The sequence below is a fragment of the Coenobita brevimanus genome, chromosome 8 (assembly GCF_032717465.1).
Source record: "Coenobita brevimanus isolate Jiangsu-jjx chromosome 8, ASM3271746v2, whole genome shotgun sequence".
Taxonomy (NCBI): domain Eukaryota; kingdom Metazoa; phylum Arthropoda; class Malacostraca; order Decapoda; family Coenobitidae; genus Coenobita; species Coenobita brevimanus.
In genome coordinates this window covers 45,731,379-45,759,047 of record NC_136961.1, presented here as the reverse complement: position 1 = coordinate 45,759,047, position 27,669 = coordinate 45,731,379, and the positions used below count along the sequence as shown (strand labels likewise).

Below are 27,669 nucleotides of genomic sequence, written 5' to 3'. Positions count from 1 at the left end.
TTAGTTGTTTGTTGGAGATTATATATATATATATATATATATATATATATATATATATATATAGTTGGAGAGAGAAAGAGAGAGTATGAGCACGTGTGGACCAGGTGATTTTGTGTGTGTGTGTGTGTGTGTGTGTGTGTGTGTGTGTGTGTGTGTGTGTGTGTGTGTGTGTGTGTGTGTGTGTGTGTGTGTGTGTGTGTGTGTGTGTGTGTGTGTGCTCTACTGATATGAAGTGTGCGTGAGTGAATACCTAAATATTTAATGCAAGCATGTGAAACTTTGGCCTAGTGCTTGACAGAGAGAGAGAGAGAGAGAGAGAGAGAGAGAGAGAGAGAGAGAGACTAATACCGTATGTGTGCGCGAGCAACTGATGTGCGTAGATGTACTAATTTCTGTATATGCATGTAAACTATGAGACATGCGCAAATGTGTGTGTGTGTGTGTGTGTGTGTGTGTGTGTGTGTGTGTGTGTGTGTGTGTGTGTGTGTGTGTGTTCCAGGAAGGCTACACAGTACACACTAACTCGTGACGTAGAAAAACAAACGCTCTGTGCAGGTGCAGTGCTGAGAGAGAGAGAGAGAGAGAGAGAACTGCTATCTTCCAATTATCTCCATTTCTCCCTTCTCTCTTCTCATAATCCTTTCTTTCGTATCATTAACATCCATTTCTCTCAATTTCTTCTCTCTCTCTGGTGTCAATTTTTCATTTTCATATTCTTTTGGCTTTCTCAATCATTTTTCTTCCCCCTCCCCTATCTACCTTCATAGTATTTTCTCTCCTATCTCCCCTTTCCATCTCCCCCATTTTCTTATTCTCCAAGTTCTCTCTCTCTCTCTCTCTCTCTCTCTCTCTCTCTCTCTCTCTCTCTCTTCCAACTCCTTTCTTCTTCTACTCTTCTAATTTCATTTCTCCCTACCAATTGGAATCACTCTAACTGAACCGATTTTTTCCGGTATATATATCACCAAATCTATACATACTTACAACAGAAGTCTCTCTAAATCTATTCACTCCCTCTTTCGCCCCCCCCCCACCTCTCTCTCTCTCTAGTGACCTTCCATCCTGACTACAACTGAACCTACCCACAACACACTGGCCAACCTTAGCTACCCAATCGATGCTCAAGCCCTGGGACCAAATTCTCGTCAGCTTACCTCACCTTCCACCTCCTCCTCCATACCAAATAATTTCTAGCACATTAACAATCTCCTCTATATCATTATTGGATTTATGTCGCTGTTACAAAGATATAAAACAGCACAGAAGAGAATACTGGAAATGCAATATAGAGATAAACCGTTTCGACTGCTACTGAGTCTCCAAAGGTTTCGAATATACGGGTCCTACAACTCGGCCTGTGATTGGCTACTGTGGTCCTCATCTGGCCTCCCTATTGGCTAGTTCCCCTCCCCTCAACCCCTTAGATGCGTCCTCATTGGCTGGCTAAGTGTGAGACAAAAATTCTTCTAACATTTCACCTCTTCTACTTCACTCTACTGGCTAACATTCCTCTACTGTTTGGGTCTTGGTATGTATCTCTTCCTATGTATGATTCTCTCTATGATGCGTCAGGAAGGAAAGTGACGGACAGGCCAAAAGTCAGGGGCAGATGAAGTGGAATACTAAGAGAACTTTTGTATCTGCCTGTACCCCTCCTCCCCCTAAAATGCCGGGGTCCTATTGGCTGGAATTTTAGGGCTGCCAGTTCGTATTTTTGGTGGGGTGTAAGAAATGAATGTGAGCAGGTAACAATGCGTCTAATGAGGCTGAGAGAGAGAGAGAGAGAGAGAGAGAGAGAGAGAGAGAGAGAGAGAGAGAGAGAGCGTGGACTAAAGAGGGAAAGAAGGAATGGAAAAGGAAGGATTGAACTGGAATGTTTTAAAGGAGAAAACAACGTGATTTAACCCCTTTGGGTCCAGCGTGCCAAATATGGGACGAAATTGGCCATTATCAAAATTAAATAGAGGGAAGGAACCCCCCTACCCACGAGCTTCGCGATTACGAGCCAATAGGCGGAGGACAGTCCCTTAAGTACCCGCCCTGCAAAATTCCGTATACAGCACTCTCTCTCTCTCTCTCTCTCTCTCTCTCTCCTTAATATTTTATTCTTTCCCCCGGCGCATATATATTCAAATCAATCTTTTCAATCCGATAATATTTTTTGTCTCGTTATTTCCACCCGTTTATATTTAAGATAGCTTTTTCGAACTGGAGGGAATAGCCTAAATTAACTCCTTTACTGTTGACATATCCTTTAAACTGAATAATAATAATAATAATAATAATAATAATAATAGTAAATACGTTTTCGGAATGAAGACACCAAATTGGATAGACTATAACACTGTATGTAAAGACGTACTGAAGCGGTTAAAGTAAACGAGAGAGAGAGAGAGAGAGAGAGAGAGTGAGAAAAATGGTGTGCACAACAATAACGTTACGCTATTTCATTTGTCCCCTGCAGTGACCGTCAGTAATCACACACACACACACACACACACACACAGGCTACATGAATACACTTATATATGGGCAAAAACAACACATCAACACACACACAAGACCCCTAGAACTTGTACACACACACTTACATACACAGGCTACAGGAATACACTGGAATATGGGCAAAAACATGTCAACACTGATATACACATACGTACATAAACGTACACGAAATCCCTAGAACTCGAACACACACACACACACACACACACACACACACACACACACACACACACACACACACACAATGTACATGAATACCCTACCACATCGAAACATATGCACGTACACACATTTATGACGCAGCAATATAAACTTACATAATCACACACTTAACATGCACTCACAAATATTACCACAGACGCACACAGCAGTACACACAACACACACACATACACACACACACACACACAAACAAACATGTAGGCACGTCTTCCTTAAACACACACATTAAAAATAATTATCCCACGTAGACAAACAAACTCGAAGACAAAAGAGAAATATAAAAGCAACGCCGCATTTAAACCTCTTCTGTATGATAACTTTTTTTGTGTGTGTTATTTCTGTTACCAGCAGACGATTTTTCTTACTATGAGAGGCTTTTCGGACTGATGGGGTTGGATACAGCTTTCATTAACCCCTTCACTATTCACAAGAATTTTCCCCCAGCTGAATGTCAATGTCTGGGGCGAGATAATAGTGAAAATAATGTCCCCGGGCTACAGGCGTTGTTTTTGTAGTTACTTACCCCCGGTCTACTGTATGGTCGAGTGGACAAGTCGACCACAGGCAAGCGACTTCCGTGGTGCCGTCCTACAGGTATGATACAGCACAAGCACCATGTAGGGATCTGACGTCCCCTTGTGGCAGACACCGCCTCGCTAGGGTCGGACCTCCTTACCCTAGTGAGGCGCTGTCTGCCACAAGAGGGCGTCGGATCCTGCATGTGCTGTACTGTATCTGTAGGACGGCCCTAGAGCAGTTGCTTACCTGTGATCGACGGGTCTTCTTGAAGTAGCAACAACAACAACTATAGCCCGAGGATATCTTTTCACTGTATTCTTTCCGGGTCCAGACAATTGTATGCAACTGGAGAAGACCTCGTAGTGAAGGGTTTGATGAAAGCTACATCCATCCCCTTCAGTCAGAAAAGGTCTCTCACAGAAAATTGTCTATTTTAACAAGAATCACACAATAACAAAGGGAACGAGGAAAAGGAGGAAGAGGAGGCAACAAAACCAGAAACATATACCTTTAAAAATAATATCGAGAAATTAACATTACTTAAACTTCCAGATACTAAAACAACAAATCCAAAAATAACAGGTTTTAAAAAAAAATCTGAAACGCGTCATACGAAAAAAAAAAAAAAAATGAAAACAGTCTACGGCTTCTCTACCTGATGAACCTTACAGAGTACACAAAATATATCACGTATATTTTATTTCAAAAAAAGATATGGCTGGTTAATATCCTTATGTGCTTTATCTGTGCATGGTACGGCGATACTGGAAGGATTTATTGAATATGGGTGGTTATTGTCCTTTATTTCTGCATAGTGCGGCGGTATTGGATGGATTTGACACAGAGGAGGACAGGAAGGTGCAATAAAATAAATCGCTTGCTTAGGAGTAGGTGTTACGGTGTTTTCTTAATCTACGCCAATACAGAGCTAAGTACAGTACGATGATCCACGCAACGACGCACAAAGATCATAATACAGTATGGTCGAATTACACACACATAATGAAATGGTGGTTACGGTGAAGATTCGAAGCTAACCTGAAAAGGATGCAAGTCGGACTGAAACAGTGGAATTTTCATAATAAGCACAATCTCAACATGTATGATTCTCCACCTGACCTCTTCACGGTACAGCAAAATCAACACATGTTCCTCATATAACTACACAACTCCCCATATAAGCCTGACAATGGACCTTATATAAGTCTCACAATGCCTCATATAACCCACACAATGGTTTATTATAAGCCCAGCGATGGTACTGGCAGTAGGGGGGCATATTCTTCCTTATATAAGCAACATGGGCGGTGTGACGGGTGGGTTGGTGGGATTGGCATGCACGCGAGAGAGGGCTGGCAGCTCCGGAAATGGCGGGTACGGTTCAGGGAGACACAAATACACAACTGAAAATATACAAAAATGGGAGAAGATACAGAACAAAACCTGAATAAATTATACCAACAAAAACTAGTGACCTTTACATGCACTATCATCACCATCCATCCCTCATCCCCACCTACGAGACGAAGCGAGGACGTGCAACCTGTGTGAAAATGTTCGGAAAGTCTTAACATTTCAATTTGAACCTCTCTCTCTCTCTCTCCATACGATCTTACTTGGCTGAGGAGAAACTTTTCGAAATGGAGGGTTTAGATGTTGCTTTCATTAATTCCCTCAGTGCTAAAGACCTCTTAGCCTGAATAAAAGCTTTTGACAGGAGAGAGAGAGAGAGAGAGAGAGGAATGAGAATATAGTACTTTTTTTTTTTTTTACTCACCAAGGCGCATATATCTATTGCATGTAAATTTGCCGCTTCGTAATCCAGCTTGCCCTGCAGCAGCACCTCACCACGGAAGCTGTCCTCGGAGAAGAGCCGTGACGACACCTCAAACAGGCCCTTGCTCTGGCCCTGTGGGGGAAGGAGAAAGGTTACAATAAGATAAACTAAAGGTATGTATATATGGAAGATACTGTACATTCAGGCAGGTGACTATAATGAGTAAAGAGGTAAACTATTTCTTGTTGCCCAGGAGACTTATTACGCTGAGTGGTAACCATATATCCAAGTGGATTTTTTTTTTTACTGTTTCTACCAAGTAATGGTATCTACTTCGGAAGAGACATTCTGTTGACAGGAGATGAAAAGAAAGCTGTATTTCACACCTTCGGCTGGAAAAGCGTAGAAGTTTATTGTAAGGTATCCCACGACTTAATGTACACCAGCTAGTAACGTGAGGCATTGATTATGAGTAAAACTAACGGTAAACAAATGCATAAAAATACCGATAAATAAATCATACACGATACTGGTAAATGAAACAATACCAGTACATCTATCTATATCTATCTATATACCTAGGCTGCTTCCCCCAAGGAAAGGGAGGTAGCCGAGACAGGATGACTCACTCTCCATTTACTCATCCATTCAAACACATTCATTCGCATCTTAGCCCCAAAGGGGAGAACGGACAGATCCTCACCGCACCACACCGCACAAGGGTCAACTGGGCAATGCAATCAGTGACATCCGCAGCAGGGCCCGACAGCAGAACTGGTTTACCCCTGCCACATCATAACAGACCCATCCCCTTACCCGCACCTGACCTGACTAGCTGATCAGACCAAATGCGGGAGAATATCCCCTCAGGGCTGCGTCATCACTTATTCATTCACAATTTCTCTCCATTTATTTCTGTCACGCACAGTACATAAACACAAAAAACATTACCTGTAAAATAAATAAATGATACAGTTAAATAAATAAATACATTAATAATACAGGTGAACAAATACAAAAAATACCGGTAAATAAAATAAATAAAAAAATAAACAAATCGGTACATCAACGCGGGCCTACTTCACCATTACGCAGCGGCAAATATTGATGACCTTATTGATGAAGAGATGCAATTGTGGTCCTTCAATCATCAGTAATTGTAGCTCCGTAACCGCTGGGAACTGGAACCATGCGGATATCGTGTGTAAAACTACCCCCACCCAAAGAAAAAAAAATCTTGCTCCAGCCCTTGAGAGTTGCGAGAATGGGAAAGCTGAGATTGAGATGGATTTAAACTGATGTAGACGGAGGTGATAATGATAAAATAATAATAATAATAATAATAATAATAATAATAATAATAGTAGTAGTAGTAGCAATAATAATAATAATAATAATAATAATAATAAAACTAGTCCTTGAGAGGTGCGAAAATGGGAGAGTTGAGTTGAAGTGAGATGGATTAAATTGGAAGAGAAAGGGGAGATAATTAACTGAGATATTAATGGAAGGAAGGGGAGAGGGAGGGGAGATTAACTGAGGCAGGTTTAGAAGGAGGGGAGGAAGATAAAGTGATAAAGACAGGCTATAAATGAAGGGGAGGGAGGTGGGAGGAGAAGGGGAGAGGGGTGGGAAGGGATGGGAAGGGAAAGGGAGGGAAGAGGGAGGAGGACGAGAGGGAGACAGGGTGGAAGGCAAGATTGAAATGGGTGTTAACAGGCGGGGAAGGAGAAGTAAAGTGAGACGGGTTACAAATGGGGAGGAAGGGGAGATTAAATGAGACAGGCTGGAGGGAAAGAGGGGGAGATGGGGAGGTAAAAGGGAAATGAGTTTTAATTGCAGGAGGGAGACAAACGAAGAGAGGTGAGATTATTAAGATGTTTTAAATACGGGGGAGAGATAAAGAGGGAGAAGTTTTAGATGGGGAGGATGGGGAGATTAGATGAGACAGGTTTGAACTGGAAGGAGAGCGAGAGACAAGAGAGGGGTAAAATTAAGTGGACAGAGAGAGAGAGAGAGGCGGGCGTAGAGTTACATAATATACTCAGTCGGACCATCATCAACGCAGTCAACATTGCATCATAATAACTACCGGATGAATATACCAAAATTCCACTGGACTATATATCTACTCTCTCTCTCTCGCTCTTTCTTCATCTATCTCTATCACTCTGTCATACATCATATTTCATCAACCCTCCTACCACACCTTCTCTCTCTCTCACTCTCTCATACATCATATTTCATCAGTCATTCTACCACACGTTCTCTCTCTCTCTCTCTCTCTTCATCTATCTCTATCACTCTCATACATCATATTTCATCAGTAATACTACCACTTTCTCTCTCTCTCTCTCTCTCTCTCTCTCACACACACACACACACACACACAATCATCAAACAGTACAGGTAACACAAATAAACAATGCTCCTGGCTTAACACTTCCTACCTGGGAATGTTGGATAATCTTCATCAAAAATTCACACCCAGCTCCGCCTAGCTTCAGAAGTTACCCCGCTTCCTTTTTGCATTTATACTTTCGTTAATACTCTTGCATTTATCCCTGTGTTTATAGTCTTGCATTTATACTTACGTTTATATTCTTGCATTTTTCTTTGTGTTTATATTCTTGCATTTATCCTTGTGTTTATATTCTTGCATTTATACTTGTGTTTATATTCTTGCATTTATACTCTTGGATTTATACTTTCATTTATACTCTTGCATTTATTCTTGTGCTTATACTCTTGCATTTATACTTTCATTTATACTCTTGCATTTACCCTTATGTATATATTCTTGCATTTATACATGTGTTAATATTCTTGCATTTATACTCTCTTCCTACCCGACACTGTTGCTCCACCCTAATCAGTAATTCATAACCAGTTGCGCCTCATTCCATAACTCACACTGCTTCCCCGTAACAACCCTCACTCCCCCCAACACACACTTCCTGGAACCCGGTCTTATAAATGAAAGAAATCCATGTCTCTTCTTTTCTCGCCATTTCTCGCAGGTGGCGGATTATGTTCCTCTGCTGTCCAGGGCAATATGGCTCTCGTACAATCTCGTTACCCTAATGATGTTGGTTGTCATCGGGTTATTTTTGGAACTATTGGCTGTATGCTTAAAACTTTCTCAAATTCTCTCTCTCTCTCTCTTGCCAATTTGAGATTCGTCATCCCCTCCGCCATACAAGTCTCAACCCCTTTAATTCAATCGCGTATTTTGATTATTTATTCTTGCTACCTACAGACGATTTTACTCAGCTGAGAACCTTTTAGCAGTGAAGGAGTAACTAAAAGCTTTAACTACCCTCACGAAAGGTATCCCCGAAGCCGAAGAAAATCGTCTGGAAGTAGCAAGAATAAAGGGAGAAATGCATCAACGGAGTGAAGGGATAAGTGTACGATCCTTAAGCCGTACTCTCATCGCGTAAGAAGGCTCCCTAGCACCTCTTCCTTAGTGATTTATTTTTGGATATGGCCTGTTATTATCTTTCTGTACGTTGTTTATGCAAAGTATGGCGATAGCGAAAGAATTTATACAATACACAATAGGACAGTAAGGTATAATAAAGCAATCACTTAGGAAAAGGCGATAAGAAGCGTTATTTTACCTTACCTGTGGTGTATACGGACTGACACCAAAAACATGTATGACTCTCCACAGATCCCTCCTTCTCTCCATCCCTATTCTCTCCTTTCCTCCACCTCCCATACATCATCTCTCCTTCCCTCCACCCCTGCACATCTCATCGTTTTCCCTCCTCCACTTCACATCTCATCTTCCACCCATCCACACCCCTTCCCTCCACATCTTATCTGCCACCCGTCAGAACCTCCTCCCTCCTCCCCTCCACCCCTATTTCCTTATTTCCTCCACCTCTCCACATCTCATCTTCCACCCGTCCATACCTCCACACTGTCCTTTACCTGTCCGTCATCTAAGCCAGTGTGACACATTGATTACGCGCTTTTCACCTCACACGCTGACCAACACTGCTGTCTTTCTCATCCTCTCTCTCTCTCTCTCTTAACACACACACACACACACACCTGCCTCTTTCACGCTGTTCTTCTCATATCCTTTAGGTTAATTTTATTCAACTCTCTCTCTCTCTCTCTCTCTCTCTCTCTCTCTAAATATAGGACACAAAGCCTCTCTAATTTTCTTCCTCTTCCTCCTCCTCCTACATTCTTTTACTTCATTTATCTTGCATTTTATTTTTCTTTCTTACCTTCCACATTCTCTCTCTGCACGTATCTCTTTTTCCTTCATCTCTTCACCTCTGTCACCTCCTTTTCTCTTCTTATGACCGTGTCTTCACCTCTCATTTCCTTCTCTTCCTATGCATTCTCCTTTGCCAAATCCCTTCCTCTCCTCTCTTTTGTTCTTCCACTAACTCTCCCCTCCTCACTCTTTCCTCCCTCCTTTCTCTTCTGTCCTTCCACTCCCCTTCCCTTCTCGCTCTTTCTTCCTCCCTCCTCTTTTTCCTGAGTCCCATTTCCCTATCATTCTCTCCTTTCTGCCGATCTCTCTTTTCCCCAACACTCCTCCCCCTGCTCCCCACAACTCTGTTTCCTTCCTAAATCCTACATTCCACCTTACCCCTATTGCCTCTCCCTTCCTCACTCCTGCCCTCTACCTCCCTCTCCACACTAACACTCTCATCTTTCCTCTACCCTCTCTCCACACGACTCCCTCTCTCTGTTTTTCCCCTCACTTCTCCACTCCCTTCTTTCCCTTCCTCTTCCCCCTGCTCCCTTCCACTGCCCCACCTCCCACGCGGCAGCAGCAGGCGAGACCCACATTAGCGGGTGATGGCGAGAGTAATGCCACACGAGTCCTTGACTGGAGGGTGTAATTGTGGTGGCGTGAGCACTGACTGTTTCCTCCACCATCTTCACCCCCTCCTCCTTCCCTATCCACCCCCCCCCATCACCACCACCCTCACTTCCCTTACCAGCACCCCAGCACGCTAGTCTTGCCCCTGACAAATGTTAATGTATATATAAAAGGCGCTTCCTTGGCATGGAATATAATAGAGGCTTGGCTGATGTGGTCATGTCACAGTATGTCTTGACGCTCTCTTTTACATGGACAGTAATTTTGTTACGCAATAAGCATTATTTACATGCCAGAAGGTATAACTCACTAGACACACACACACACACACACACACACACACACACACACACACACACACACACACACACACGCACGCACGCACGCGCGCGCGCCTTTCAGGTGGCGCATGTAATGTGTTCGTGGCAACAACAGTAAATCTACCTGCAGTTTATCCCACCAATCACTGCGCGTCTTACCTGTTATATATCAGCACTGAGTCATCCTACTATTAACCACTCCATTCTAATTTACTCTATTCCATACACGTCTGTCACCCTCTTGAAGGCTCAGAATTCGAAATCCCTTTATCCTTTCACCCTGTCCTTGACCTCCCCCTTCCTCTCACTTGTTCTGCTCTAATTTACACACCTGAATCAATATATCATCATCCATTTTCTCCATTTGGCCATACCACCATCAAAATCCGCATACCTCTTCCTTAGCTAAATATTTTGGGATATGGCTGGTTAATATCCTTTTGTATGTTATTTATGAAAAGCATGGCGATATTACAGTGATTAAGGTAACACTAAGAGGAGGAGTAAGGTGTAATAAGCAAAACGAGTCACTAAGGAAAAGGTGTTAGGGAGCTTCCTTAACAGACGAGACGACGAATCTTAGTCAATTACAGCGATAAAAAGTCCCATACCAATTATTCATTATCAGTAACCATCTTGCTTTATCGCATTATTCACTTTGATTTTCTCCCTATTTTGGTTTTGAAGAATCTGGCAGGTGTATGAGATAAAGGTATACACAAACAACCATATTTACTGCATAGGCTCGAGGTGTGTGTGTGTGTGTGTGTGTGTGTGTGTGTGTGTGTGTGTGTGTGTGTGTGTGTGTGTGTGTGTGTGTGTGTGTGTGTGTGTGTGTGTGCAGCAAATATTTAAAACACTTCAAGTCCTCGAGAAAATAAATAAATAAAAATCCTTAAACAGACTTACATATATTACTACTTTATATCTCTACAACATCTCATCATCATGCTCCATCTCACAGTCATCCTCAATTCCCCCATTCTTGCTTTTATCTGGAAATTTTGTTCAGCCTGGGAAAGACTTTTCAGACTGGAGATATTAACTTTCAATAATTCGTTCACAACAAGAAATTTCCCATGAACTGCAAGAAAATCGTCCGTATGAAAGAAAATATAAAATGGGACATCGGACTGAGAGGGTTAATTAAGCCCCCAACTCACTCTCTCTCTCTCTCACCAGCCCATCCAAGAGCAGAGAAAATAGCCATGAGGACAAAACACATATATATATTTTTTTAATCCATCCTCCCCTACCTCTCACACACGCCTTTCCTTTTTATCTAAACTTTTTACTGTTCTTTCCCTCTGCCATGACGTGTTTTTCACTTAATTCTCGCCACCTCCATTAGTTGGTTCAGCTTTGGGAAGACTTCGTGTAGTGTAGGAAGAAATGAAGGCTAGATCTACCTTGTCCCGGCACGAATGATATCTCGAGAGCTGGTTAAATGTGTGTGTGTGTGTGTGTGTGTGTGTGTGTGTGTGTCCCTCCCTCCATCTCTCTCCACACACACACACACACACACACACACATACACACACACACACACACACACACACACTGACCTAAGCACATCTGGCCACACGTAAAACCTTGAAGAACGATATTTTCAACCAGACATATCGGGGATCACTTTTGCCGGGTCGTAAGTAAACACTGAGATTACTCCCGCCGGGTTACTTTCCGGGAGATAATCTATTAATCAAGGACAACATCTTCAGTGTGTGTGTGTGTGTGTGTGTGTGTGTGTAGAAAATGTGTGTGTGTTTATTCAGAAGTGGTGGTGTGTACGTGTGTGTATGTATGCATGTACGTCTGTGTTATGCAAGGACTGTACAAGGTCGACGCTACTTAATGAAGGATAGAGTGTGTGTGTGTGTGTGTGTGTGTGTGTGTGTGTGTGTGTGTGTGTGTGTGTGTGTGTGTGTGTGTGTGTGTTATTACTGCTCATTTCGTTTTTACACAGTTTTGCCTTCGTCTTAACAAACTCGCTATCTTCTCTATCAGTCTATTAACGTTCTATTACCGCCCACCTGTCTATCTTTCCCACTCTCTCTCATCTTCATATATCACTCCATTTATTTCTATTGCCTCTTGAAAGCGGGATTATTCTCAAGGTAACAGAAAACACTATTGAAAACTTGCAATTTTAAGGCGCCTGGTTTTTTGATAACACTACACACACCGGAAGTTTTACGGGAGAGATTAATATGTTCTTCGTGTTAGAGTGTGGGTGACCAGCCTTAACCACTTCCGGCCAAGGAGGAAGGGGAAATCTTGGCTACACATTGGGGACTCATACCTGATCGTGGTGCCGTGAAAAGCTCGACTCCCAGCAGGATGTAAGTGGATAAATGATCACTGATATTTCCGTGTGGTACTTCATGTCACTTCCATCATTCGTCGATTTTTGAACAGGATTACGATACAAAAATGCAAAATACAAAACAAATCACCACTGAAGAAACTCTGTAAGGCCTCCATGGCAATAAAAACACAGATCTAGAGTGTGATCCTTGCTATTCCTATTTTTGTTCACTATATTCAGTTTATTGGGGTCTCTCTCTCTCTCTCTCTCTCTCTCTCTCTCTCTCTCTCTCTCTCTCTCTCAATTTCCACTTAACCTTGCTCATTTAACTTACTTTCTTCCCTCTCACGCACCCCCCTCCCCGTCCCCATCCCCTTGGAATATTTACTAGGTCAGGTAAGAATTACAGGTTAGGCAGAGAGAGAGAGAGAGAGAGAGAGACAGACAGACAGACAGACAGAGACAGACAGACAGACAGGAAAAGGAGGGAGGAATAGGAGTAGAGTATGGAAAGGGACGGGAAGATGGAAGGAGAGGGAGGTGATAGGGAGGGGTAGAAAGGGGTTGGGGAGAATGGAGGGAGGCAGAGAAGAGAGAAGAGGAAACGAGGGAGTAAGGGGAGGGGAGATGACTGACAGAGAACGAAAAATAGGAATTGGGAGGGGAAAAAAAAAGGAAATAAATGAATGACGTGAAGGGATGAGCAGGGGGACAGAAAGTGAAGAAGGCGGGTAGAAAAGAGAGACAGGGCAGGAGGTAGGAGGGTGGGGGGGTAGATAAGAGGAAGGGAGGGGGAAAGTTAAGAGTAAGGGGAGGTGGAGGGGTAACAGAAGGTGAGGAGGATGGGTAAGAGGAGGAGGAGGGTTGGGGGAATGGGTAAGAAGAGGGGGAGAGGGGAGGAGGGGGTGTACAAGGTCAAGAGGGGTACATAATGGTAGAGTGTCTTGCATGACTGACCACCTACCTCTCTCTCTTTCTCTCTCTCTATTAATCCCTCAGGCTCCTATGACTCACTTAGATGAACAAAATCGTCTGGAATTGAATATAAGAGATGTGCCAACCATCAAAGGACTATTTTCCTCTCTTCTGCCTCTTTCATGTTCCTTTGATCTCCATATTCTCTTACTGAATATTTTTTTCAATCACTTCCGTCCTCTACGTCTTTCATTTTACACACATTTCCCCTTCACTATAATATCAAACAACTGAACGAAATAAACAATGAGTGAATGGAGTTGTGGGGCAATTCTACTGCTGACCACTAAAAATAAATACAAATAAATAAAAAAATCCTCTTAGAGTAAGCCTTTCCTGTCTTTTTTCTCTCCTTTCTTCCGACCTCCACACATGTTATTTCTAGTCCCAGAATACATTTCAACAAGGCACGTTACAGCCAGATCCCCATTTCATTCAAGGTACGAATAAACAGGAGCAGACATCCCCAGAATCGAACCCAGGACCTCTCCCTTGCAAGGTGAGTATGCATCCGATTTCACCTGCAGTTAAAGGGCTAATGAAGGCTGGCTAATTCTAATAACATCCTTTTCTAAGTGTCTTCCGTGGAATAAAGAAAGTATTAGGACTGAAGGGGTTAGGCTGATTCATTACCGTGTGTGTGTGTGTGTGTGTGTGTGTGTGTGTGTGTGTGTAATTCACCGGGTCGGTCAGAATCATTGATGGTCGTGATCGTCAGCTTTTACCCTCCCGGAAGGGAGCTGAGAGCTCATATAGTCCGATCTAAGGGCAAGGCTGTGACCTGCACACACTCACACACCCGTCCTCTTGCTCAAGGGGGACAGTAACCGCCCAGTTTGTCAATGAAACTTTTCGCAGCCTGAGCGAGGCGCGAACTCCCGTCTGCCGGATGGCAAGCGAGAACGCTACCACTGAGCCAGCGAGCGGTGTGTGTGTGTGTGTGTGTGTGTGTGTGTGTGTGTGTGTGTGTGTGTGTGTGTGTGTGTGTGTGTGTGTGTGTTTCTATTTCTGGGTCTTGCCTACCTCACAGATAAAATAGTACGAACATAGTGATGATGATGATGCCATTGATTCTCTCTCTCTCTCTCTCTCTCTCTCTCTCTCTCTCTCTCTCTCTCTCTCTCTCATTTTCTCCATTTCCCCTCCACTCCTCCATTCTTCATTTTACACTCATTCTCTCTCACTATAATTTTCTCTCCCTCCTCCACACGACACCAAACCTTTTCTCTACCGACCCCTCCACCACTTAGGGACATTTATCTACTTACGAATATCTATCTATCTATCCACTTACGAACATTTATCTACCTATTCACTTACGAACATTTATCTACCTATACACTTACGAACATTTATCTACCTATACACTTACGAACATTTATCTATCTATTCACTTACGAACATTTATCTATCTATTCACTTACGAACATTTATCTACCTATTCACTTACGAACATTTATCTATCTATTCACTTACGAACATTTATCTATCTATTCACTTACGAACATTTATCTATCTATTCACTTACGAACATTTATCTATCTATTCACTTACGAACATTTATCTATCTATTCACTTACGAACATTTATCTATCTATTCACTTACGAACATTTATCTATCTATTCACTTACGAACATTTATCTATCTATTCACTTACGAACATTTATCTATCTATTCACTTACGAACATTTATCTATCTATTCACTTACGAACATTTATCTATCTATTCACTTACGAACATTTATCTATCTATTCACTTACGAACATTTATCTATCTATTCACTTACGAACATTTATCTATCTATTCACTTACGAACATTTATCTATCTATTCACTTACGAACATTTATCTTCCTATACACTTACGAACATTTATCTATCTATTCACTTACGAACATTTATCTATCTATTCACTTAAGAACATTTATCTATCTATTCACTTAGGAATATTTATCTATCTATTCACTTACGAACATTTATCTATCTATTCACTTACGAACATTTATCTTCCTATTCACTTACGAACATTTATCTATCTATTCACTTACGAACATTTATCTATCTATTCACTTAAGAACATTTATCTATCTATTCACTTAGGAATATTTATCTATCTATTCACTTACGAACATTTATCTATCTATTCACTTACGAACATTTATCTTCCTATTCACTTACGAACATTTATCTATCTATTCACTTACGAACATTTATCTATCTATTCACTTACGAACATTTATCTTCCTATTCACTTAAAAATCTACTGACCAATGCACTTCCAAAAATTAAATATCGCACATACTAGCTTAAAAAATGCTATTGTCCCATTGAAAATAATAATAATAATAATAATAATAATAATAATAATAATAATAAATAATATTAATAATAATAATAATAATAGTAATAATAATAATAATAATAGTAATAATAATAATAATAATAATAATAATAATCTAAAAATAATCTTGGAATACTTTTAATTTCGTATAAATTAAAAAAAGGAAAAATTAGCCATATATACAAAATTTTATACAACAGGTCCCACCTCTTTAAAAAAAAAACATATGTGTATTGTCCCCTATAAAAAAAATCTTAATGTCCAAAAAGAATAACAAAACTCAATCACACACACACACACACACACACACACACACACACACACACACACACACAATTTACACCTCTATTCAAGAAATTCCTAGCAGTTCCACATGCACCCTTTTCAACTATGGAGGTACAGAATGGCACAAGAAGTCGCCCACCATCTCACTGGGTCCACTGCACCCTTGAGCCTGACCGTCACTTTCCTCCCTGATGCATCATATTAGAGAGAATTATCTACAGGCAGAGAAACAAACCAAGACTCTCTCAACTTAGGAATGTTAACAAGAGGAAAGTGAGATGCAGAAGGGGTGAAATATTAGAACTTTTGTCACCGACTGTTCGTCCTATTGAGCCAACAAGCGGGGGTAGGGGAAGGGGAGAGGGGTAGGGGAAGGGGAGAGACAGAGAGATGGGGAGGGGGCTAGAGAAACGGAGAGGGAAGGAGAGGAATGGAAGGAGTGGGCAGGAGAGGGCTGGGGGAAAGGAGGAAAGGGGACTGCAATCGGTGGGGAGGGGAAAGGAATGGGAGGAGAAGGGAGGGGAGAGGAGAGGTGGGAAAGAATGAGGGGAAAGGTGGGGAGCAAGAATATAAGGGAGAACAGGGAGGGGGGAGGAGGAAGGGGAAGTGAGTGGGGGTAGAAGGAGAAGAGGGAAATAGGTGGTGGGGAGGGAAAAGGGGAAGGGAGGATTGGGTCGTTAGGAGGGAGAGGGGGCATGCAGGATTACTTGAAGAAGTGAGGAGGAGGCAGGGAGGCGCGGGTGAATGAGGTAGGGGGAGGGGGAGGGGAAGGAAATGGAAAGGAGGGACGGGGAAGAGATGGAGAAGGGAAGGGTCAGTAGGGGATGGGAGGGAAAGGAACTGAATGGGAATGATAGGGGAGGTGAGGAAGATGAAAGGGAGGGAAGAGAGGGAGGAAGAAGGAGAGGAGGAGGAGGGGGAGGGGATAATGCAAGCAAGCAGGATCGTAAAGTGTGAGGCGACCGATAACACGACCGACCTTCACCTCATACCTGTGTGTGACGAAGACGAGGAAAAAACAATTAAGAACGGAAAGACAAAAAAAAAATAATAAAAAAAAAAAATAAGAGGATAAACAAGAAGGTGAAAATACACAGGAGATGAAGATGGCGTGGAAATTAGTGATAAGCTTGGTCATTTTTATGGTCAAATTAGAACCTTGTTAAAAATGTGGCAGCGTACTAATGCTGGGGAACTGAAAACGTGTATGGCAGCGTTAAAACCCATGCCCTATATCTGCAATGATAAGACATCAATATATATACTGAACAGGTGAGTAAAGACCAATATTAGAGAGAGAGAGAGAGAGAGAGAGAGAGAGAGAGAGAGAGTCTTTCATATTTAAACTGTAACAAATATATTTTTGCAGTATTTACGTTACAAGCTTAATTCCTATGTGGAAAAATGCTGATAACACGAAGCGCAAGGCTTACTGACGAACAACAGGGAGGAGGCAGGCGGCGTTTTGACACAAGTACACGGTGTCTGGCGATACAGTTAAAAATGTCACAATCATTTTAAAATTAATATCAACTCAGGCACTTCTCTACTAACACGAAAATCGTCAACACACACACACACACACACACACACACACACACTCAAAACCATTCACATTTCAACAACAACCAGCTCCCAATAACCTTCAGTATAATTTTCGTTCCTGTAATTATCCCACTCGTGCCGGAAGGAAAAACGCAATGCACTCTCCACTAAGTCAGCCTGAACCACCCTACCCCTCCACTCCTGCCCCCTTGAACCGCCCTGCCACGCCCCACTCCACTCCCCTGAACCACTCAGCCCCCCATCCCACCCCCCACACTACAGCACTCACCCATGCCCTGTAATTACAAGGTCTGGGTTAGTTTTACCTTCCCCCGTAAAGAAAACGTAGTGTGGAGGATCACTGGTTGGGCAAATATTATTCTCATAAGCAAAATATACTAGAATAACTTTTTTGAAAATCAATTAGTTCATGACGTTGTATATTGTGTTTTCTTTACAGTATTTGTTAATGGTAGGTACAATTGCGGCCATACATACGAATCCACTTCACTGTCAAAAAATATATATAAAATAAATAAATAAATAAACTCATTTCACCTTAACCTGGTCCAGTTTCGTTCTTTTGCATCTTATTTCAAGCACTTCTGTGGGAGAATAAGACAATACTACGCTTGTAAATCCTTTCTAAAGCACTTCTTCGTGACTAGCACCATATTTTTCTCCATCAATTGTTACAGTTTAGGATATAAGATGGAGAGACGATAACTGCTGGCCAAGTTGGAGTGGTAAGAGTACAGACGGTGAACAATGACTTTGGAAATCCACTAATCAACATTCGGAGTTTGGCAAATTTTTCAGAATACTGTGGAAAAGTATCATAATTTTTCGACCAAAAGGGAGAGAGAGAGAGAGAGAGAGAGAGAGAGAGATTATTTTCCGCAAATGTACAAATTAATCCATTCAGCAATCTTACCTAATCCCTTCAGCCAGAGGACGTATTGTGTTTTTATTAATCTTGCTGTTGTCTAATGATTCGTTTTCAGAAAGGTCCATTGTAGTGAAGAGGTTAATTAACGTTACATTATATCCTTCTAGTTCGAAAATTCTATCCTGAACCAAGTCAATCATCGGAAGACAGCAAGATAAAAAAAAAAAAGTGTCATCTTACTGAAGTGGTTAATCTCCACACCTTCCTATAAAGAGGGCTGGGTTAGTTTTGCTTTCACTTACCAATAAAAAAAAATAAAAAAAAACAGGCTCCCCTTGAATTCCAACCCTGGCGCGTAAAAGTTCTCCTCTGAGCCTACACATAATATATCGCTAAGACACAGTTATTAGGGAGCTTCCTTATCCCAGTTCCTAAGATGCCGTACACTCTTATCAAGTAGTGCCCGACCACCTTGACACACTGAATGCCAAGATGAGCAGAACGCAGCCTGTCACTTCGGAATGACTGGCTTGCCTATTTTTGGAGTCATGCACCGTGAATTCATTACAGCGGTATATGGTGCACCAAAGCAACCATTACTGTCGGATACACAGGATAAGAACTATTTCGTATTTTTCTGTCCTGTATTTCTCAATGCATAGTGGTTACAGCGATGGTGAGTGTATATTTAATTCGTGTTATCTACAGACAATTTCACTGTGCTTAAGGAAGACTTCAGAGTTAATGGATTAGATAAAACCCTACATAAACACCTACACTACCAGAGGTCCTTCCGAAGCTGAACAAAATCCTCCGGTACTGGCATGATGAAAGCTACATAATCAGGTCCATGGGGTCAACTAACGAGAAAACGTCCCATGGTAACGAAAATCCTATTACCCTTCACGAATATATGGCACGCTACCCTCCAGAATTACCCTAGAGTTACCCTAAATACTTCAACCTTGGCCACTATAAATACCGTACAGAAACTCCTCATGCCATTAATGGGTGTGTCTTAGGCGCTAAAAATACACGATATACTGTATACGATTATTTTAATGCCTTGAATAAGATGGTGTTTTTTATTTTTTTCATCTATTCTTGATACCACTACACGATTAACTGTACTGAAGGGGTTTATGAAGGCTGTATCTAATCGCTCGTTCCAATATTTTCTTCTACGTTAAAATTAATCTAATCATCTAAAAATACATCTTATTTAATTCCTGTTACCTATACATCATCTTTACCCAGCTTTGAGGATAATATTAACTCCCATAAATATTAACTCCCATTAATCCCTTCAGAATCGTTAAAGGGTCATATCATTAATAAACACAGTTAATATACATAGAAAAATCATCATCATCATTATCACCATCATCATCACAGTCATCCTTACCCTCATTCACTCCATCACCACCATCATCACCCATACCCTGACTTGCTCCTAAAGAGAAGGGATGAGGTAAAATATATGGAGATACGCGCAATGAAATATAATAAAAGAAAATATAAAACAATGCACAGAGAAACAGGTGCAGGAAGATCTTAAGAATAAAAATAAGTGAATTTCCTTTAACATAAGACAGAAACCCTTAAGCCTTACCCAAGACAGTCACTGACCCGGATGGATCAGAACGCATCCCACGTCATCGTCACATAAAATAACGTATAAGCTCGTGACCGCAGTACAAAATATAGCATAATATAGCATAAAATAGCATATAACGCTGCATAAACCAGCGCAGTATAGCCGGGAATTGCGCAAACTAGCAGTATGTCAGCGAAACGTCCTAGTAACGCACGATAAACACCGAGTTCCCGCGTCCGGTACCACAGTAATTCGGCGCGAGCTTTTCAGGGAACCGAGATCGACCGGGCCGAAGACGTGACACATTCCTGGTGGGAGGAGCTGGGCGGGTGTGACGTCACGAGAGCCAGTGACGTCATTAATGGGGAACACGAGCGTATGCTGAATGTGTGAAATTTGTTACTGAAATAAGGGGGATGGCAGTGAGTTACGGAGTGAAATTTACTGTGGCAAGGAAAATTCTAGTGATCTCTAAGTCTATTTATGTATCTATCCGTCTGTTTGTATGTCTGTTAACACACACACACACACACACAATGTATATAGATAGATAGGCAGATACACAGATACATAGATAGATAGATAGATAGACAGACATACAGTAAGTACATAGCTAAACAGGCAGATAGATACAGTATATATAATTCATTTTGTCATCTAAGGACAGGATGAGGCAAGGCAGGGAAGAAAGACAGGTAAGGCAAGTATGGAAGAAAGGTAAGAGAGGGAAGAAAGACAGGAAAGGCAGGAAAGGAAGACAGTTAAGAGAGGGAAAAGGGAGGAATGGCAGGGAAGGAAGACAGGTAAGGCAGGGAAGGAAGAAAGGTAAGGTAGGGAAGAAGACATGGCAAAGACAGGTAAGGCAAGGAAAGAAACAGGTAATGTGGAGATGGAAGAAAGGTAAGAGGGAAAAGACAGGTAAGGCAGGGAGGGACGACACAGGAGGAAGCAAAAGACAGGTAAGAAAGAGACAGACGTGACCTTAGCCCATTTCACCTAACCTAATTACTGCTACCTGTAAATTCTGCCTACCTGTCGCAAGCAACACACAACACATTCCCTTGTAATTGTGACTTGTTATGTGTGACTAGGCATGGTACTTGACGACATGGTTAAGTGAGAGAGAGAGAGAGAGAGAGAGAGAGAGAGAGAGAGATGGGGGGGCAGATGTGTAAAGGAACAGAAGAGTAGAGTGGCTGAAGGAAGAAAGGGAGTTGGTGCTATGAAGAAAAGGGTAGTTGGTGCTACTAAGACATTGACAAGAAACAGGACTGAGTATGGAGGATGCTAGAGGATTGCAAGAGGAGGTGTCAGCGTCAATATTAACCTAGCTGTGCGCGACTCCGGTATGACAGTCAGAAAAAACACGTGTGAGAGCAAGAGTAAGTTAATTATATGTAAAATACCTAACACCATAGTACAAGTCACGAGTAAAAACAAATCAGACGAAAAATGAATAATAAATAAGGTGAGTAATTATTGCGCTCCAATCGGATTGAACCGGTGAAGGTTTATATCCAAGGGATGGTTGGGGTTGATTGCTCATGTAATGCCACTCAGGGATGAGTGAGGCTGGTCACTCTCATCTTAAATGCCGGGACCAACTGCCTAGTCCCGGGCTCCTACGCTCCTCATGGGGCAATGTAGGATTGGATGATGGATGAATGTATATAAACAAAACAAAAAATGTAATATAATTCAACAGTCGTGCCACAAGAAAAGCCAAAAAGAAACAGAAGAAAAATAAAATATAAGCAAAATATAAAAAGAAATGAAATGCAAGTAAAATACTTCTGTGATCCGCCTTGAGCCATGTGTTGCTCGAGAAACATGCGTAACTGTACACACCAGAACGGGATCAGTATTTATAAAGGATCCTAACCTTTTCCCATGATAAACAAGTTCCCATAACAATTTCGCCTGCATTACAGAAAGTTTAGCTCTTCGTAGTTACTGCACATTGATATTCACTCAAATCTGATTGCGAAGTGGCTGGTAGCTGTAGCACTAAAGACAAAGTGTAAACAAGCCATTTTTTAACACACATTATTATTAGAGACTTTATAAATACTTCCCCTGGAGCATATACCAGCCCTGTGCCTCGTCACGTAGGGGTACAGCGAGCATAGGATGTCGCCTCGCATTATTAATGGAGAGGTGTGGGAGGAGTGCTGGCGGTGGGAGCAAGACGAGGTGAGGGGAGGTGTTTAAGGTGATACAGGAATGCAGGAGAGGAAGAGAGAACATAACAGCTGCAGGCTGGTTCATTGGCCAGTACAGTACATCTCGAAGCGAAGTAGTGAACAATTTCAAATCACTAGCATCAGACGTATGATTCTCGATCGTCATATTATATCCATTCACTAGGACTACACACGTGGCTCCCGATCAGCTGATATTATTTTGTTTACATCTTTCATTCCCTAGGATTGGGCACATGCCTCCGGATCAGCTGATACTTGTTTACATTTCTGATTCACTAAGATCGAGAACGTGCCTCCATATCCGCTGATATCAGTTTAAATCTTTCACTCACTAAGATCGAGCAAGTGGTTACCAATCAGGTGATTTACATCTTTCATTCACTAAGATCGAGCATGTGGATACCAATCAGGTGATATTTGCTTACATCTCTCACACACTACAGCAGGTTTGCTCTCACCTGACAAGGGGTCCCTAACCCCTTTCAACTCAGCTGATGTCCAAATGTTGTCAAACTGGAGGGACGACTTGCTAGTAACCAAGGAGACTCATTCTTACATCATAACTACGACGCACCAAACACACCTACTACTTACTATCCAAGTTGTGGGTGGTCCGGTTCCGGCATATGAAAATAAACGGAATACAGAAAAAAGCACGTGACATCTGAACAGCTGATACTTGTTTACACTCACCAGGAGGAGGAAGTTGACGCTGCCCCTGGGTTTCTTCTTCACTATGGCCGCCGACACCAATCTGCCAACCTCAGCATCCTGGGCAGAGGGAAAGACAATAAGGTCACACATCATCATCATCATCATCATCACCCTCTTCCCACGTAAAGATGGAGTAATTAAGGATTCATGGACAATGCCGGACAGTTATACAATCATCATCATCATCGCCCGTATCATCATCCACACTTCTCTACTAAAGTTTGGGTGAGGCGAGATTCAGGGACAATGAAAAGACGATTATAAACAGACACATATCACCATCATCCTGGCCTCTCTCTCTCTCTGTCTATTGCTCTCTCTCTCTCTCTCTCTCTCTCTCTCTCTCTCTCTCTCTCTCTCTCTCGCTCATCATAAGGAAGGAGTGAGGAAACAGAAAGTATTAGAGTGGGACAACTATACACAGCAGTGCTCACTGAAACACCTCACACAATAAAGTAAATAAGAGAAGACAAACATATGTATAAACTGGAGACACAATTATGCGGGTTGTTGTTGCTGTTGCCCAGATAGATTGGACGTGAACCCAATGGACTGATGGACACAGGCCTTTTCAACCAGGCGTTCCCAGATACATTTTAATATGCACATGGATACGGAAGTAAATACATACAAGGAAAATAAGCATACATTATAAGTTACAAAATAAAAACAATCAGAGAACCTTACAAAGACAACCCACACCACCATCACCACCATAACCACCACCACCATCAACAAGCACACGACTTTGCACACTCAGCTCACTTCTTCGACTCTAAGTAAAAATCTTGGCCAGGTGTAAGTCACGCAAGTCCTTAAAGTTGTATTAAGCAGGCCAGGGACAGCCACGCAAGCACACACGCCCCCCTCCCCTCCTCCAACAACTCTCTCTCTCTCTCTCTCTCTCTCTCTCTCTCTCTCTCACACACACACACACACACACACACACACACACACACACACACATCCTTTGCTATGTTATTTTCAATCTACTGAATTAAATGTTATTCTTAAAGGTGGACTCATCTAGAAGGGATCATATAGTCTGTGTCTACGTAGTCCTATACCGCCCCCTCCCTCCCCCCCCTCTCTCTCTCTCTCTCGTGAGCACCACAAATAGAGGGGTTAGTGAAATGAGATACAAGGGAAGTCTGTCATCTGTGAAGGTTCTCTCTCGTTAGCGTCTAAGAGCGGTCATCTCCGGAGCTTTGGGTGTGGAAGTTGGCAGATGTGTGTGTGTGTGTGTGTGTGTGTGTGTGTGTGTGTGTGTGTGTGTGTGTGTGTGTGTGTGTGTGTGTGTGTGTGTGTGTGTGTGTGTGTGTGTGAGAGAGAGAGAGAGAGAGAGAGAGAGAGAGAGAGAGAGAGAGAGAGAGAGAGTGATCCAACTCAGTCAAGCGTGTTTTTTATAAAGTATGAGGGAAAATCTGCTACACATCCATCTATAGACAGGTGAGGTGACCCGTAAAACAGATCTGAGTTACGATATATAAAGAAAATCCATTATATTAGCTATTTAAAAAATGTACTATAATCTTTATCCGGGGTTAATTATGGTGCCTGTGAGATATCAGTACCAGAACTGGAAAAAATACGTGAACAATTTATACTCATTTGGAAATGTTTTGTTATTTTTATTGTTATTATTATTATTATTATTATTATTATTATTATTATTATTATTGAAGAAGCAGTTCTGGTTCGTCTTGGATCTTCAGGTATGGACAAATCTACTTCTACCGTCTATTTTTACTCCTCCGTTCGTGCGCAGGTGTGGTGTGTGAGAGGTGTGAATCATGAAGAGTTGATAACATTCACGGTTCTTGTGTGTCATAAAGGTGTGTGTGTGTGTGTGTGTGTGTGTGTGTGTGTGTGTGTGTGTGTGTGTGTGTAATCGGTATGGGAAGGAGCCGTGTCAAAAGTTATGGCTCACGACACGCTTTATGGCACACAAATGACAAGAGTAAACGTTTTTATGCTAAAGGATATATATGTACTTAAATACTGAGAGCTAGCATAATTTTCCCCTCATGATAATAATAAGAATAAGAATAACAACAACAACAATAACAATAATAACATGTAGAGAGAGAGAGAGAGAGAGAGAGAATCAATCTTCATATCCCATTATGCAGTTCAATAATAGAAGTTTGTTTTCCATTAAAATTTCACATTATCCCTTCAAGACGTGACAGATGGTAACCTCCCCTATTTAGTAAAGTATTTATTATTGTACTCTTGCTATCCTCCCTAAGATCTTTTCCTAAGCGATTTAGTTTGTTTATTGCACCTTACTGTACTCCTGTCAAATTAATTCTTTTATTATCGCCATACTCTGCATAAATATCGTACAAAAGGATATTAACCATCTATATCCAAAAATAAATCGCTAAGGAAGAGTTGTTAGGGAGCTTCCTCGACAGACGAGAATACAAGCAACAGCCGTCATTAACCCCTTCAATATTATACCCCTTCTACCTTACCCTGGCCCTGATATTCGTCCCTTTGCAGCTTATTTCACATGGGTCAGCGGGGGAAAAATGACAATGTTATGGCTATACATCTTTTCCACAGCACTTCTTCAAGACTAACATCATATTCCAGTGTTAATCTCTTGGTACAACTCAGCAATCAAGATGGAGAGATGGCAGTTTTAGGCCAAGTTAGAAAAAAAAATACAGCTGAAATCTATCCATAATGAAAATTCGTTTGGTAACAGCGAAAATAAAGTGGAAAAAAAACTCATTATGCTGGAGAAAGTAACTAAATTTTTCTATCTTCATATGGTTTTTTTTCAAGTTAGGAGAGGCTTCCCATTTTCTAAGGCTCGTGTTCTAGTCGGTTAAGGAGGTTCCCGTGCAAATTTTCCTCTGCGATTTATTTTTTGGGTTCGGCTGGTTCTTATTTCTATCTTACATATGCAGAGTATGTCGATATTAGAATGAATTATGGAACACAGAAGACCATAGTAACGTATAATAAGCAAAATAAATCGCTTAGGAAGAGGTGTTGGGGAGAATGTGGGGGCTAGGAGTTAAAATGTAGCCGCAAAGTCATTGAACTTACTGGCTACTTGTTAAACGATGCAATTATGCCAAAGCTACAGTCGATGGTGTGTGTGTGTGTGTGTGTGTGTGTGTGTGTGTGTGTGTGTGTGTGTGTGTGTGTGTGTGTGTGTGTGTGTGTGTGTGTGTGTGTGTGTGTGTGTGTGTGCGCGCGCGCCTCATCCGTCTCTATCACATCATGGGGGGAGCATTTATCAGCTCAGTCCGTCACGTGGTACGCCTTCAATACTAACTGAGTACCATGGGTCGATAATACCTTTAGTTTGTGGAGCGGGCACTCACCCCTCACTGCACCCGACCTACTGTTGTGCGTTTATGAGTCGCTCCAATATCTCTACCTTTTACTCGTTTAATTATATGGCCTATCAAGTTATAGTGGCGGTGTTTGTGAATTATTTCTTTGTGTCCAACGAAAAAAGGGAGGTAGAACACTGTACTTTAGCTGAAAAAATCGTGTGTAAAACTCTTTCTCCATATGTCTTGTAAAATTTCCCTGCTTGAGGAGACCCCCAAGCTTTTTCTTCTTAGAAACTGAATCAATGGTAGCAAGTCATACCGTTCTGAAATTGTCATAAAATAAGAAACAGAATCAATCGCAGCAAGTCATACCATTCTAATATTGTCATAAAATAAGAAACAGAATCAATCGAAGCAAGTCATACTATTCTGAAACTGTCATAAAAATACCCTTCCAGTGGTGCCAAACTCCCTACCCCACCAAAGAGCCCAATACATCCGAAACATGCCCGAAACCATTCAGCTTGGCAAAACAGAGCACTAAAACGTTGCGTGTGTGCGTTTCTTTTTTCTTTTTCTCGGCCATTCGGCCACAAATGTCATGTCGTAAATTTCTGAAATTGTCATGAAATCTGCCTTCCAAAGTTATGTCATAAAAAAAAAAAAAAAAAATAAGCTAAAGAGAACAAAACGCTCGGACAGATTCCACACTTGTGTTGTGGATGCTTTTTTTTTTTTTTTTTTTTTTTTTTTTTTTTTTGGTAAATATACATCGTGAGAACCTGGACATAATGCGAACATGAGATCACATGTAAACACAAATTACTGCACTTCAGGTAGGACTGAACCCGAATACCGTTCTCAGAAGAGCGACGTTGTCCTCTTATCAACTTTTTTTTTTTTAAATAACATTCCTGCTGCAAGTTACCCATCCTCAACACCTTCATCCAATTTTGCCCAACGACTATGGAGAAAAAAAACAAACTCTGGCCATCTTGAATTGGAAGCCTGGCACGTTAGAGTACACTTTCCACTAACAAGACCTGCAACACTGGGTCGCTAAAATCGCGAAAGTAAAATACAAGACCCAGCACAACAGTTAAAGCGAATCTCACTTTTTCCTACACGGGCCCAGGAGGGCTTGGGGCTACTGAAGATCAACACGGCAATTGGTGACCACCTTACGTCCCTGGCAGCATTTATATGATTGAGAAACCTGGGATCACCTCTTGAATGCGAACCGTACATCATTCAACTCACGGCCTTCACTATACCGTGGGAGTATACTGTAGCACCAGTCGAACAGGGCGGTAATCG

General features: G+C 41.7%; 1 protein-coding gene across 1 annotated transcript in view; it reads right to left on the bottom strand.

Annotated features, from left to right (window-relative positions):
* LOC145408486 (uncharacterized) overlaps positions 1–27,669 on the bottom strand; it is a 96,312-nt gene that overhangs the window by 58,582 nt on the left and 10,061 nt on the right. Inside the window, exons 4-5 of the mRNA XM_080279222.1 lie at positions 23,033–23,110; positions 5,024–5,155 (exon numbers count right to left, since the gene is read on the bottom strand). Of these exons, the coding sequence (XP_080135348.1) occupies positions 5,024–5,155; positions 23,033–23,110 (210 nt within the window). The remainder of the gene's footprint in view (positions 1–5,023; positions 5,156–23,032; positions 23,111–27,669) is intronic.